This window comes from Salmo trutta, chromosome 28 (assembly GCF_901001165.1).
Source record: "Salmo trutta chromosome 28, fSalTru1.1, whole genome shotgun sequence".
Classification (NCBI taxonomy): Eukaryota; Metazoa; Chordata; class Actinopteri; order Salmoniformes; family Salmonidae; genus Salmo; species Salmo trutta.
The window spans coordinates 36,331,090-36,343,912 of NC_042984.1; the positions used below are offsets into that span (position 1 = coordinate 36,331,090).

The window sequence follows — 12,823 nt, forward strand, 5'->3', positions numbered from 1 at the left end:
CAAAAAACATTTCACATCATTTAGCAGATGCTCTTATCCAGAGCAACTTACAGTAGTGAGTGCATACATTTTCATCATACTGGTCCCCCGTGGGAATTGAACCCACAACCCTGGCAATGCAAGCGCCATGCCCTACAAATCCAGTATTTAACTAGAATCTAGATCAAATCAAGATAGGATTACAATGTGTCTTTTGTGAATATAGTCTACACCTGTCCAGAAAATATAATCTTATGTATTTTAATACAAGGTGGGGTATTAGTCTGTATGCAAACTCGTATCTATAGTAGGATGTGGCAACTGAATCTGTTCTATCTCCCGCTTTTTTTCTCATCTTACCTCTCTCATCTCCTGGGCGATGGAGGCCAGGCGTTCGTTCTCTGACTGGGTGTTGGTGAGGACATTACGGGCCTGGCGGAGCTCCGTCTGCAGCTCCAGGACCCGCTGCTCGTAATAGGCCTCCTTACACACCGCCTCCTGGATCAGAGACTCCTCCCTGCTCTCCCCATCTGCAGCCACCTTCTTATGGTTGGAGTAGGCTTGTCCAAATGCCTGGAGAGAGAGAGACAGGAAGGGAGAGAGGTTAGGGTTTGGTAAATGCAGTGGAAAGGCTACTGTAGGCATATGTTTGAGAAGAGCACATGCATGTGAACACTATTTCAGAGAGTTCCAGCACGTAGGATTTACTCAGCTGATCTCCTGAGCTACTTTTCCCATTTGGAATTTCATCCATTTTGAAATGAGCCTATTTGTTCAGCTGAGGTTCAGCTGGGGACAGAACCAATTAAACAGAACAGAGAGGAGGAGAGTGCTGTCCCAAAAACTCTCCCTCCTAAAATAGTATATCCTGGAGAAATAACCTCTCAGTCATAACAGTTCCCACCTGGACGCCATCCTCCTCCTCTAACACCTCTATTCCTCCCTCCATCATCCCCCTCTCTTGCCCCTACCGACTCTCTCTTCTCCCCCACCCTCTCTACCCATAGGACGCTAGTCCATACTGCACATGCTCAACCAGAGACCAAGCAGAAGGCAGTTCAAACAAATAGGAACAAATCCAAGTAAAGCAGAAGACAGGCTATAGGAAACCTCCTAGACAAACACTGTCCCTCTCTGATTATAGAATATAGTCTAATGCTCTTAAGATCATTTATGACTACAGACAGATAAAATTAGGAAATCATCCAAATTCCCCAGATTGACAGCCGTTTAGAAAGGGAAGATGTCTCTACTACCACAGGCCAGGGACACACAAGAGTGTGACAGTGAGAGAGGGCTTGTATTCTCTAATCCCTTTTTGTCTCTTTGCTGCTATAATGGCCCTTAGTCAATAATGGCGTGTTTCACTTCACTAATAATTGTTCCTCTGTCGGGACTTTTTTCTGAAATGGACCATGGGGCAGCCCTATCACAGTGCCTGGTCAGAAATTTCTGGCCACACAGAGAGACTCTAGGTTTCTCTCTCCCTCTCTCTCTCGCTCTCTCTCGCTCTCTCTCAGAATAATCACCCTCTGATTACAGATTTAATTTCCAATCCCCCAGTGATCCATTTGATGGAGATTTTAATTTATCATTTTGTCTCTCAGCTGGACTACAATCCCTATGTCTGTTTTCACCTGAGGCTATCAGACATCTGACCTTGCTTTTAGCTCCTCTCACTCTCTCTCTGACCCTGACACGCTCTACAGTACACACTCTACAGTACACACTACAGTACACACTATAAAGTACACACTATAAAGTACACACTATAAAGTACACATGCACGTGACTGTGGCCAGATTAACTCGTTTTTATTGCGTTTCAACATAATCCCAGTAATTCCTTCCTTTAGAGCAGGGGTATTCAACTCTTACCCTACACGGTCTGGAGCCTGCTGTCCCTGTTTAGAAGGGAAGAATGAAAAAACGCAGTTGAGTTTGAGGGCTTTAGAGAATAAAGGAAATCTGCACTTTAAAATTACATTTCTGAAATTGAACTATTTACAGACGGAGTTAAAATAAAAATCCTGTGCAGAACTAGTTCAGTGGGTTACAGCCAGACATGAAAATGACATCATGTCTCGTTCATGATGGACGTCTCACATGATGGGGAAAGATATAGAGATTGCAGAAAAGCAGATAGAATAAACATGATCAGATAAACATTCCAGCTGAGAACACTGGAAGCTGGAAGCCTGGAATGGCTCTAGAATGGTGGAATGGTTCTGGCTGTAGCATGGAAAAAGGAGTCAAGGATCTCAGGCCACCTAGAGAACACCAATCTACACACAGGCTAGCACTGTGGAGCATTGGCTAACGCACTCATCCACAGGTCTGGAGAGCCTTATGGGGTAGAAGAATGTAAACATAGGACTCATGGAGCTTGAGGGCTCATATGAACATGCCCCTCTGAAGGCCAGCACTGTGTTCGGTTTCCACACAGACTCAACACTGCGCCCAGAGACCTTGGGATACCATAACGGGTGATAAATGACCAAGCTTGTACTACGTTGACAAACTGTATCCACACGCTTTGAGTGCTATCCCACACCACATGTGCCTCAAAACGAGCTCCTGTCCACCCAAAGCTCAACCCACCAAAACAACCGCATCCCCTCTTTGATTAAATCGTCATTAAGAGAAGGGATTAACCCAATCAGAAAGTAGGGGAATCCTATCACGATAATCTGGATTGGGGGGGGCTCTGACCCTATCAATCTAATCTAGGGGGCACGGGCAGGCAGGCTTCAAATGGGGGGCACTGAGCCGAAATCCGCTGACCCAAGCCCCTTAATCTCATTCCCTATGTGTGGGGTAACTTTTGGGGGATGGGGAGGGGGGAGCGCAAGCAATCCATAAACTTAACGCGGCACCCCTGACACACAGCCCAAAAAAATCACTAATGCAGCACCATATGTTAACTGTGAGAGGATGTGAGTAAGAATTAGCATATTGCGATATGGCTAATAAAAGGGGAATTCATGATAACATACATACAGTTGAAGTCGGAAGATAACATACACTTAGGTTGGAGTCCTTAAAACTCATTTTTCAACCACTCCACAGATTTCTTGTTAACAAACTATAGTTTTGGTAAATCTACTTTGTGTATGACACAGATCCTTTTTCCAACAATTGTTTACAGACAGATTATTTCACTTAAAAGTCACTGTATCACAATTCCAGTGGGTCAGAAGTTTACATACACTACTGTGTATGTTTACATACACTACTGTGCCTTTAAACAGCTTGAAAAAATCCCGAAAATGATGTCATGGCTTTAGAAGCTTCTGATAGGCTAATTGACATCATTTGAGTCAATTGGAGGTGTACCTGTGGATGTATTTCAAAGACTACCTTCAAACTCAGTGCCTCTTTGCTTGACATCATGTTAAAATCAAAAGAAATAAGCCAAGACCTCAAAAAAAATTGTTTAGACCTCCACAAGTCTGGGAGCAATTTCCAAACTCCTGAAGGTACCACGTTCATCTGTACAAACAATAGTACGCAAGTATAAACACCATGGGACCACGCAGCCATCATACCGCTCAGGAAGGAGAGGCGTTCTGTCTCAGAGATGAATGTACTTTGGTGCAAAAAGTGCAAATCAATCCCAGGACAACAGCAAAGGACCTTGTGAAGATGCTGGAGGAAACAGGTACAAAAGTATCTATATCCACAGTAAAACGAGTCCTATATCGACATAACCTGAAAGGCCACACAGCAAGGAAGAAGCCACTGCTCCAAAACCGCCATAAAAAAGCCAGACTACAGTTTGCAACTGCACATGGGGACAAAGATCGTACTTTTTGGACAAATGTCCTCTGGTCTAATGAAACAAAAATAGAACTGTTTGGCCATAATGACCATCGTTATGTTTGGAGGAAAAAGGGGGAGGCTTGCAAGCCGAAGAACACCATCTCAACCGTGAAGCACGGGGCTGGCAGCATCATGTTGTGGGGGTGCTTTGTTGCAGGAGGGACTGGTGCACTTCACAAAATAGATGGCATCATGAGGTTGGAAAATTATGTGGATATATTTAAGAAACATCAAGACATCAGGAAGTTAAAGCTTGGTCACAAATGGGTTTTCCAAGTGGACAATGACCCCAAGCATACTTCCAAAGTTGTGGCAAAATGGCTTAAGGACAACAAAGTCAAGGTATTGGAGTGGCCATCACAAAGCCCTGACCTCAATCCTATAGAAAATTTGTGGCCAAAACTGAAAAAGCCTGTGCGAGCAAGGAGGCCTAAAAACCTGACTCAGTTACACCAGCTCTGTCATGAGGAATGGGACAAAATTCATCCAACTTATTGTGGTAAGCTTGTGGAAGGCTACCTGAAACGTTTGACCCAAGTTAAGCAATTAAAAAGCAATGCTATCAAATACTAATTGAGTGTATGTAAACTTCTGACCCACTGGGAATGTGATGAAAGAAATAAAAGCTGAAATAAATAATTCTCTCTACTATTATTCTGACATTTCACATTCTTAAAATAAAGTGGTGATCCTAACTGACCTAAGACAGGGATTTTTTTCTAGGATTAAATGTCAGGAATTTTGAAAAACTGAGTTTAATGTATTTGGCTAAGGTGCATGTAAACTCCCGACTTCAACTATATGTATGTAAAGAAGGTGACAGCTGACTTTAAGAGAATGAATCAGTCGGATATTTGTGGTAACGCAGAAACGAGCTACAAGCTCTAGCATGTTGAAAGGGAATGGGAGAAGACAGAACCCACTGGAGATTTGGCCCTATGAAGCCAACAGGGTCTGATTCCAAATGAGCCCATATATTATGGGATGGATCTAACCAGACTTCCTGCTGGGTTCTGATCCCTATAGGCCCCAAGGCAGACAGCAAAGCACATCATCACAGTTAGCTTCATCATCATGTGATGTTCTGGGGAGGGGGATGATGTTGTGTCATCTCTGATCTTTCTCTCTCTGTCTGCTTCTCTCTCTCGCTCTCTCAATTTTTCAATTCAATTCAATTTAAGGGCTTTATTGGCATGGGAAATGTATGTTTATATTACCAAAGCAAGTTAAATAAATAATAAACAAAAGTGAAATAAACAATAAAATATTAACTTTAAACATTACACTTCCAAAAATTCCAAAAGAATAAAGATATTTCAAATGTCATAAAATGTACAGTATCTATTGAGTGCTGTAATGATGTGCAAAAAGTTGAAGTACGAAAGGGAAACTAAATAAACATAAATATAGGTTATATTTACAATGGTGTTTGTTTTTCACTAATTGCCCTTTTCTTGTGGCAAGAGATCACAAATCTTGCTGCTGTGATGGCACACTGTGGTATTTCACCCAATAGATATGGGAGTTTACCAAACTTCTTTGTGGGTTTGTGTATTTGTTTTGTGGTAATTTTAAATTGAACCTTTATTTAACTAGGCAAGTCAGTTAAGAACAAATTCTTATTTAAAACGACAACAATGACATAATATGGTCATACATTTGGCAAGAGGTTAGGAAGTGCAGCTCAGTTTCCACCTCATTTTGTGTTTTGCCAAATTGAATTACACACTTGTTGTTTGTGTACATGGATTTTATAATGTCGTTGCACACTCTTGGCATTCTCTCAACCAGGTTCCTCCTGGAATGCTTTTCCAACAGTCTTGAAGGAGTTCCCACACATGCCACGAGTTTGCAAAGCTGTCATCAAGGCAAAGGGTGGCTACTTTGAAGAATATCAAATATAAAATAGATTGATTTATTAAACACTTTTTTGGTTACTACATGATTCCATATGTGTTATTTCATAGTTTTGATGTCTTCACTATTATTATACAATGTAGAAAAAAGTAAAAATAAAGAAAAACCCTTGAATGAGTAGGTGGGTCCACACTTTTGACTGGTACTGTAGTTTTAATCTGTAGTTCGAATCAGTTTTTTTCCCCCCCGGTTGCCAAATGCTAAACAAACAAAAATTCCTTAACAAAATCATGTGTCCATGAAGTCATTATTGGACAAAAATGTTTAAATCCATGCATGATTAACATGAAGCATCAGTTGTGTGTCCCAATCTTTATATTACTTTCGCTCTGGTCTTCCACAACATGCGGGAGGATACAGCGCAATAGCTGCTCTAACTGCGACGTGAATAGTCTATCCACGGCATAGCCTCCGTCTCCCATAATCTGCATCGGATGAGCTCATAAATGCTGCTGCTACCCACAGAATGTTTTTCAGAGATCTCAAGTTATGATGCTGCATGCATTTCATCAAACAACCAATAATAAGGCATGACTGTGTTTGGTTCGGACTGCGTTCTCACCTGCAGCGAACCGCACCACGGTACTAACTGAACCGGACCAAGACCGCTCGTTCTGAGCGAACCATGGTGCATTGTTTAGTGGGCTTCCAAGTGCAGATAGTGTTCACACCAGTCAAAACGAACAGAACTAAGGGACTTAAAAACTTCTTCGGGATCAGTGTTTCATGGGATGGTTGAGCTAACGTAGGCTAATGCGATTAGCATGAGGTTTTAAGTAACAAGAACATTTCCCAGGACATAGACATATCTGATATTGGCAGAAAGCTTAAATTCTTGTTAATCTAACTGCACTGTCCAATTTACAGTAGCTATTACAGTGAAAGAATACCACGCTATTGTTTGAGGAGAGTGCACAATTTTGAACATAAAAAGTTATTAATAAACAAAATTAGGCATATTTGGGCAGTCTTGACACAAAATTTTGAACAGAAATGCAATGGTTCATTGGATCAGTCTAAAACGTTGCTCATACACTGCTGCCACCTAGTGGCCAAAATGTATATTGCACCTGGGCTGGAATAATACATTATGGCCTTTCTCTTGCATTTCAAAGATGATGGTACAAAAAAATACAAAAGAACGTTGATTTTTTTCTTTGTATTATCTTTTACCAGATCTATTGGGGTAGATTCTCCTACATTCCTTTCACATTTCCATGAACTTCAAAGTGTTTCCTTTCAAATGGTACCAAGAATATGCATATCCTTGCTTCAGGGCCCGAGCCACAGGCAGTTAGATTTAAGTATGTCATTTCAGGAGAATAATAGTTATTCCCCTGTAATCTGACAATACAGACACCACAGAGTGTTAGGGTTCAAAGGTCACTGATTAGAGGACAAGGCCTATCAGGACTGAAAAGGAGCTAGCTGTCAGTCAAATCTGTTATATGATCCTAGACAGCTCCTGGTCAAAGTCCACCTGCTTAAAGCTATACATCAGCTCAGAGAGCAGGTTAGAGTAAGGTTCAAGGGAGGGTCAGGTCAAAGAGTTGAACCTTGTTCTTCTATTCCAACAACCATCATCGAGCTGACAAGGTACAAATCTGTCGTTCTGCCCCTGAACAAGGCAGTTAACCCACTGTTCCTAGGGCGTCATTGAAAATAAGAATTTGTTCTGACTTGCCTAGTTAAATAAAGGTAAAATAAAATAAAATCCCCCATCCAGCCACCCACTCACACACCACATTCCTCTAAACCTGTTATCTTCAACCTTAAGAAGCTGAGCCTGTGATGCCAAACTAAACCCCAGCCGCATGAGATATTCTATTTTTTCCCCCTCATGTTCCGATGCGAGAGAAGCAGGCGTCTTGTTAGAGGGGTTTGAGCAGGGCCAACCCTGTGGGTGAACGAGGGGAGAGATCCTCCGGAGATCCAGCAAGACCTTCCGAAGCAGAAGATCAAACTAGCAGAAGCTAAGCCCAATCTTCTCCGTTCTCTGCTTCTTGGTGTGTGTGTGTGTGTGTGTGTATACACTACTGCGGTCCACTGAGAAAGGCCTATGGTGAACTAATCGATGCCAGATAGTAGTTTAACATTTTTTTTATTTTTTTTATTTCACCTTTATTTAACCAGGTAGGCAAGTTGAGAACAAGTTCTCATTTACAATTGCGACCTGGCCAAGATAAAGCAAAGCAGTTTGACACATACAACAACACAGAGATACACATGGAGTAAAACCAACCTACAGTCAATAATACAGTAGAAAAATAAGTCTATATACAAAGTGAGCAAATGTGGTGAGATAAGGTAGGTAAAGGCAAAAAAGGCCATGGTGGCAAAGTAAATACAATATAGCAAGTAAAACACTGGAATGGTAGATTTGCAGTGGAAGAAAGTGCAAAGTAGAAATATAAATAATGGGGTGCAAAGGAGCAAAATAAATAAATAAATAAATACAGTAGGGGAAGAGGTAGTTGTTTGGGCTAAATTATAGATGGGCTATGTACAGGTGCAGTAATCTGTGAGCTGCTCTGACAGCTGGTGCTTAAAGCTAGTGAGGGAGATAAGTGACATAACATTGCCTCAGGACCAAACCCTGTTAGAGCCCATTCTATCATGATCAATCCCATTTGGATTTGGATCAGCTTCCTCCAATCTCTGACCTTGTGATGATCTGACCCCTTAAACTCAATTTTAACCCCACACTGCTATCCCCCCATTTTCCATCACAAATAAACAGAAAAAAATGGCCCTGAATGAAAAACAGCGGGAGAGAGAGAGAAGAAAAAGACAGAGACAGGGAAAGGCAGAGAAAAGGCCAAAGTCTTTGTTTGGAACCAGACAGTAGAGCGCTGCACTTTTCGTAATGTCACACGACACACAGTGAGGTAGCTAATGACCAGAGAGAGGGGTTATCTGGCCCCTGCATTGCAATCTTGAATTGGAAGGGATGGATGTGAGTAGCATACTGATATAGAGAGTAGCCAGTCAGCACACGCAACACAAACAAACTGCAGTACTGCAGGAAATAACACAGAAATTGCATGGGCTTCACAAGCTCAACAACAAACCAAAGACTGTTCAATGTGATAGTATCTCTGTGCCAGATTCTGATAGCTAAAAGAATGGTATGCACCCTGGCTGTTTCAGATAGGACAGGATTGGGCACGCTCACTGGGCAATACCACACAACACACCCACAAGGCCGCCACCACCACCCGCATTACAGCCCAGAAACGTGAGAGAGACGGCAGAGACCTTTGGATGAGCACCACACAGTTTTAAAGATAAACATACTATGAACTTCAACTAGGTCTACAATGACTATGGAAACAAAAACACTGACTCACAGTTAAACATTTAACTGAAGGCTAAATACACACACTTTCTTAAAACCACAACACTCTCTGTAGATTATACCATTACCAATACCGAACCATTCAAACTCACACCACACTCCCAGCTCTGGCATGCAGAAGCAGTCGTGTCATATTATAAGAGAGGCCTGTAATGGTTACCCAGACAGGCAGTCATACAGCTGATGATAATCAGTACCTTGACCCTGCATGCCCCCGCAGTGCCTCAGCTCAGTGATGACTGTTCAGTGTTTCAGTGCTTTGAATGTCGTCCGAGCAGGGGAGGTTCGAAAAAAGAAAAAAACTCAATGGTTATTCCTGACTTGTGAATCGCACCACACATGGCGTGAGAGAACCTTCTGCAGTAAACAGAAACATTCTCCCTCCTTCTCTCTACCTCCCTCTCTCTCCACCTCTTATTCACGGGCCACTGCACAGACAGTGCAGTTTGTTTCTCTACATCTCACAGAGCTTTGGGGTATGTGTGCAGTTTCTATATTTAGCGGCCATTATCAAATGCTTACAATTATGGATATCTCCCAGTGTGCTCTTCATAATGTGGACACGCACACGGACACGGGCGGACAGACACACACTGACCTGGCACTGGAGGTTCACTCACATCCACTTACTCCCTATAACAGCATCTGAGGACATTTCAATTTCTAAACGACAAAAACGCGGACCCGGTTTTTCCCTTATCTACATCTACATAGCCTTCGTGAGGAATGTCAAGCCCTTCACATGTGTATGTTTGCCTCTGCTAATCATTTACCTAGGAGAACAGTGGCACTGGCGATTGATGTGCCACAGTGATCTCAAAGCCAATGGCACAGTGTTAATGAGTGACACCCCTCTCTGAATGAGCCTCTTCACCTCTTCTACAGAGAGAGAGAGAGAGAGAGAGAGAGAGAGAGAGAGAGAGAGAGAGAGATGTGAAAAGTGGATTCCTTACATCAGTGTTAACACTGTTTCTTTCCCTATAGTTCAAACCTCATCTCCCTAATCACGGAACACCTACAGTAGGCTCTCATCATGTCACACATGAAAATTTGATCTGGGCTATGTTACCGTGACAAATGGGTCTGTTCTACATGTACATTCAACAGATAGAACCCAAGTGACATGCTGTATTTTCCCTCCAACCCTCAGCAGATCCAGACATGAGTCATCTAACAGGAGATAAAAGATGATGATCTGATTAACGACTAGGCCCTTCATTACATGGAACTATTTCAGAATGAGAATCATAATTTCAGAGAGCAAGAGGGGAGCAGGGTGAGAGAGGGAGGGAAGGAACAGAGAAGCAAGGGGGATAAAAAAAAGAAAGGAAAGAAAGAGGTGGGGCGAGAGGGAAGAAAGAAGAAAGTTAGGGAAACGGAGGTAAAGAAATTAGCTTTTGTCTAGCAGAAAGCCATATTGATTCTCTGCACAGAACAGAGCCACTGGACTTTTTCTCACACACACACACACACACACACACACACACACACACACACACACACACACACACACACACACACACACACACACACACACACACACACACACACACACACACACACACACACGGCTTTACACACTTAACAAACAAGCTATTGCGCATTTTCATTTTTCCTATTTGCCCTCCAGTCAGGTGTACTGCAGCACCTGGTGCCCCATGCCTCCAGAGAGAGGAGTGTGTTCAGACTTCTCACTGCTGCTGAGGTTTTGAAAGCTGCTAGCAGCACACACACTGAAGGGAAGGAATACTACACCAAAGAGACTAGGGAGCAGTGTGTGAGAGGTTAGACAACTCGCAAACACACACAAAATGAAACTCACAGACACACAATAGGAAAATAGCTCAGCAGAATAGAGTTTTTTCTGGTTGGGGATCAGAGTGTTTTTGTGTTTTCCTCTGCTCAGCATGAGACTAAACTTTCGAAAGACTTGAGGGCTTGAATCTAAACTTCCACTCCTAAGAAACAACTACTAGGCCCGAGAGAGTGTACAGCTCTAGGGCAGGAGGGTAATGCTAGATGGAGAACGCCAGAGAGGTTGCAGAAATGAGAACCCCCCCTTAACACAAACACACCCACACACCTCTCTGCAACGTCTCCGCGCTACAATGCCCTGCTATTCCGACTTAGGAGGCTCTTTACACGGCTGGCAGAAAAACATCAGCCTACCGTGTATATCTATGATGCAAAGGAGGCTGCTGAGGGGAGGACAGCTCATAATAATGGCTGGAACAGAGCGAATGGAATGGTATTAAACACCAGGAAACCATGTGTTGGATGTATTTGATACCATCACACTCCAACACCATCATTAAGTTTGCCTGATGACACAACAGTTGTAGGCCTGATCACCGACAATGACCAGACAGCCTATAGGGAGGAGGTCAGAGACCTGGCCGTGGGGTGCCAGGACAACAACCTCTTCCTCAACGTGATCAAGACAAAGGAGATGATTGTGGACTTCAGGAAAAGGAGGACCGAACGGGGCTGTAGTGGAGCAGGGGGTGCAGTGGAGCAGGTTCAGAGCTTCAAGATCCTTGGTGTCCACATCTCCAACCAACTAACATGGTCCAAGCACACCAAGACAGTCGTGAAGAGGGCACGACAAAACCTATTCCCCCTCAGGAGACTGAAAGATTTGGCAAGGGTCCTCAGATCCTCAAAAGGTTCTACAGATGCACCATCGAGAGCATCCTGACTGGTTTTATCACTGCCTGGTATGGCAACTGCTCGGCCTCCGACCGCAAGGCATACAGAGGGTAGTGCGTACGTCCCAGTACATCACTGGGGCCAAGCTTCCTGCCATCCAGGACCTCTATACCAGGTGGTGCCAGAGGAAGGCCCTAAAAATTGCCAAAGACTCCTGCCACCCTAGTCATAGACTGTTCTCTCTGCTACCGCACGACAAGCTGTACCGGAGCGCCAAGTCTAGGTCCAAGAGGCTTCTAAACAGTTTCTACCCCCAAGCCATAAGACTCCTGAACATCTAATCAAATGGCTACTCAGACTATTTGCTGCTGCTACTCTGTTATTATCTATGCATAGTCACTTTAATAACTCTACATACATGTACATATTACCTCAATTACCTCGAATAACCGGTGCCCCCACACATTGACTCTGTACCGGTACCCCCTGTATATAGCCTTGCTATTGTTATTTTACTGTTGTTCATTAATTATTTGTTCCTTTAATTTTTTTTTCCTAAAACTGCATTGTTGGTTAAGGGCTTGTAAGTATGCATTTCACTGTAAGGTCTACCTACACCTGTTGTATTCGGCACATGTGAATAAATAAAATTTGATTTGATTTGATTCCACTCCAGCCATTACCACGAGCCCGTCCACCCCAATTAAGGTGCCACCAACCTCCTGTGCTGTGATCCTTCCTTTTTTATTCCTTGAATGTACTCCTAGTAGCTGTGTTAGCTATCACGTCAGCTGTGTTAGCTATCATGGCAGCTGTGTTAGCTATCATGGCAGCTGTGTTAGCTATCATGCAATCTTCATCTTGAACCCTTATTTTAGCAGGTTAGTAGGCTGGGAACAACACATTCTATTTTACAGATCTCCAACACAAGAAGAAATGTTGAATGTATCATTTGGAAGTTTACTGAAACACCTGTTGTGGGAGGACCCATAACCTTGCACTGTTATTAGACTACACAGAAAGAGAGAGACTGTGTCTGTATCTGTCTGGGGCTCAGTGTGTCAGTAGGGTAAAAGCAGTCATTATCTACCCCTGATGT

The 12,823-nt window shown here is 43.0% G+C and overlaps 1 protein-coding gene across 2 annotated transcripts in view; it reads right to left on the minus strand.

Moving 5' to 3' along the window:
* The window catches only part of LOC115166126 (protein bicaudal D homolog 2), a 73,331-nt gene that overhangs the window by 34,869 nt on the left and 25,639 nt on the right, over positions 1 to 12,823 (minus strand). For both annotated transcript variants that reach the window (XM_029719845.1, XM_029719844.1), the window contains exon 2: positions 340 to 552. In XM_029719845.1, coding sequence (XP_029575705.1) covers positions 340 to 552 — 213 coding nt within the window. The remainder of the gene's footprint in view (positions 1 to 339; positions 553 to 12,823) is intronic.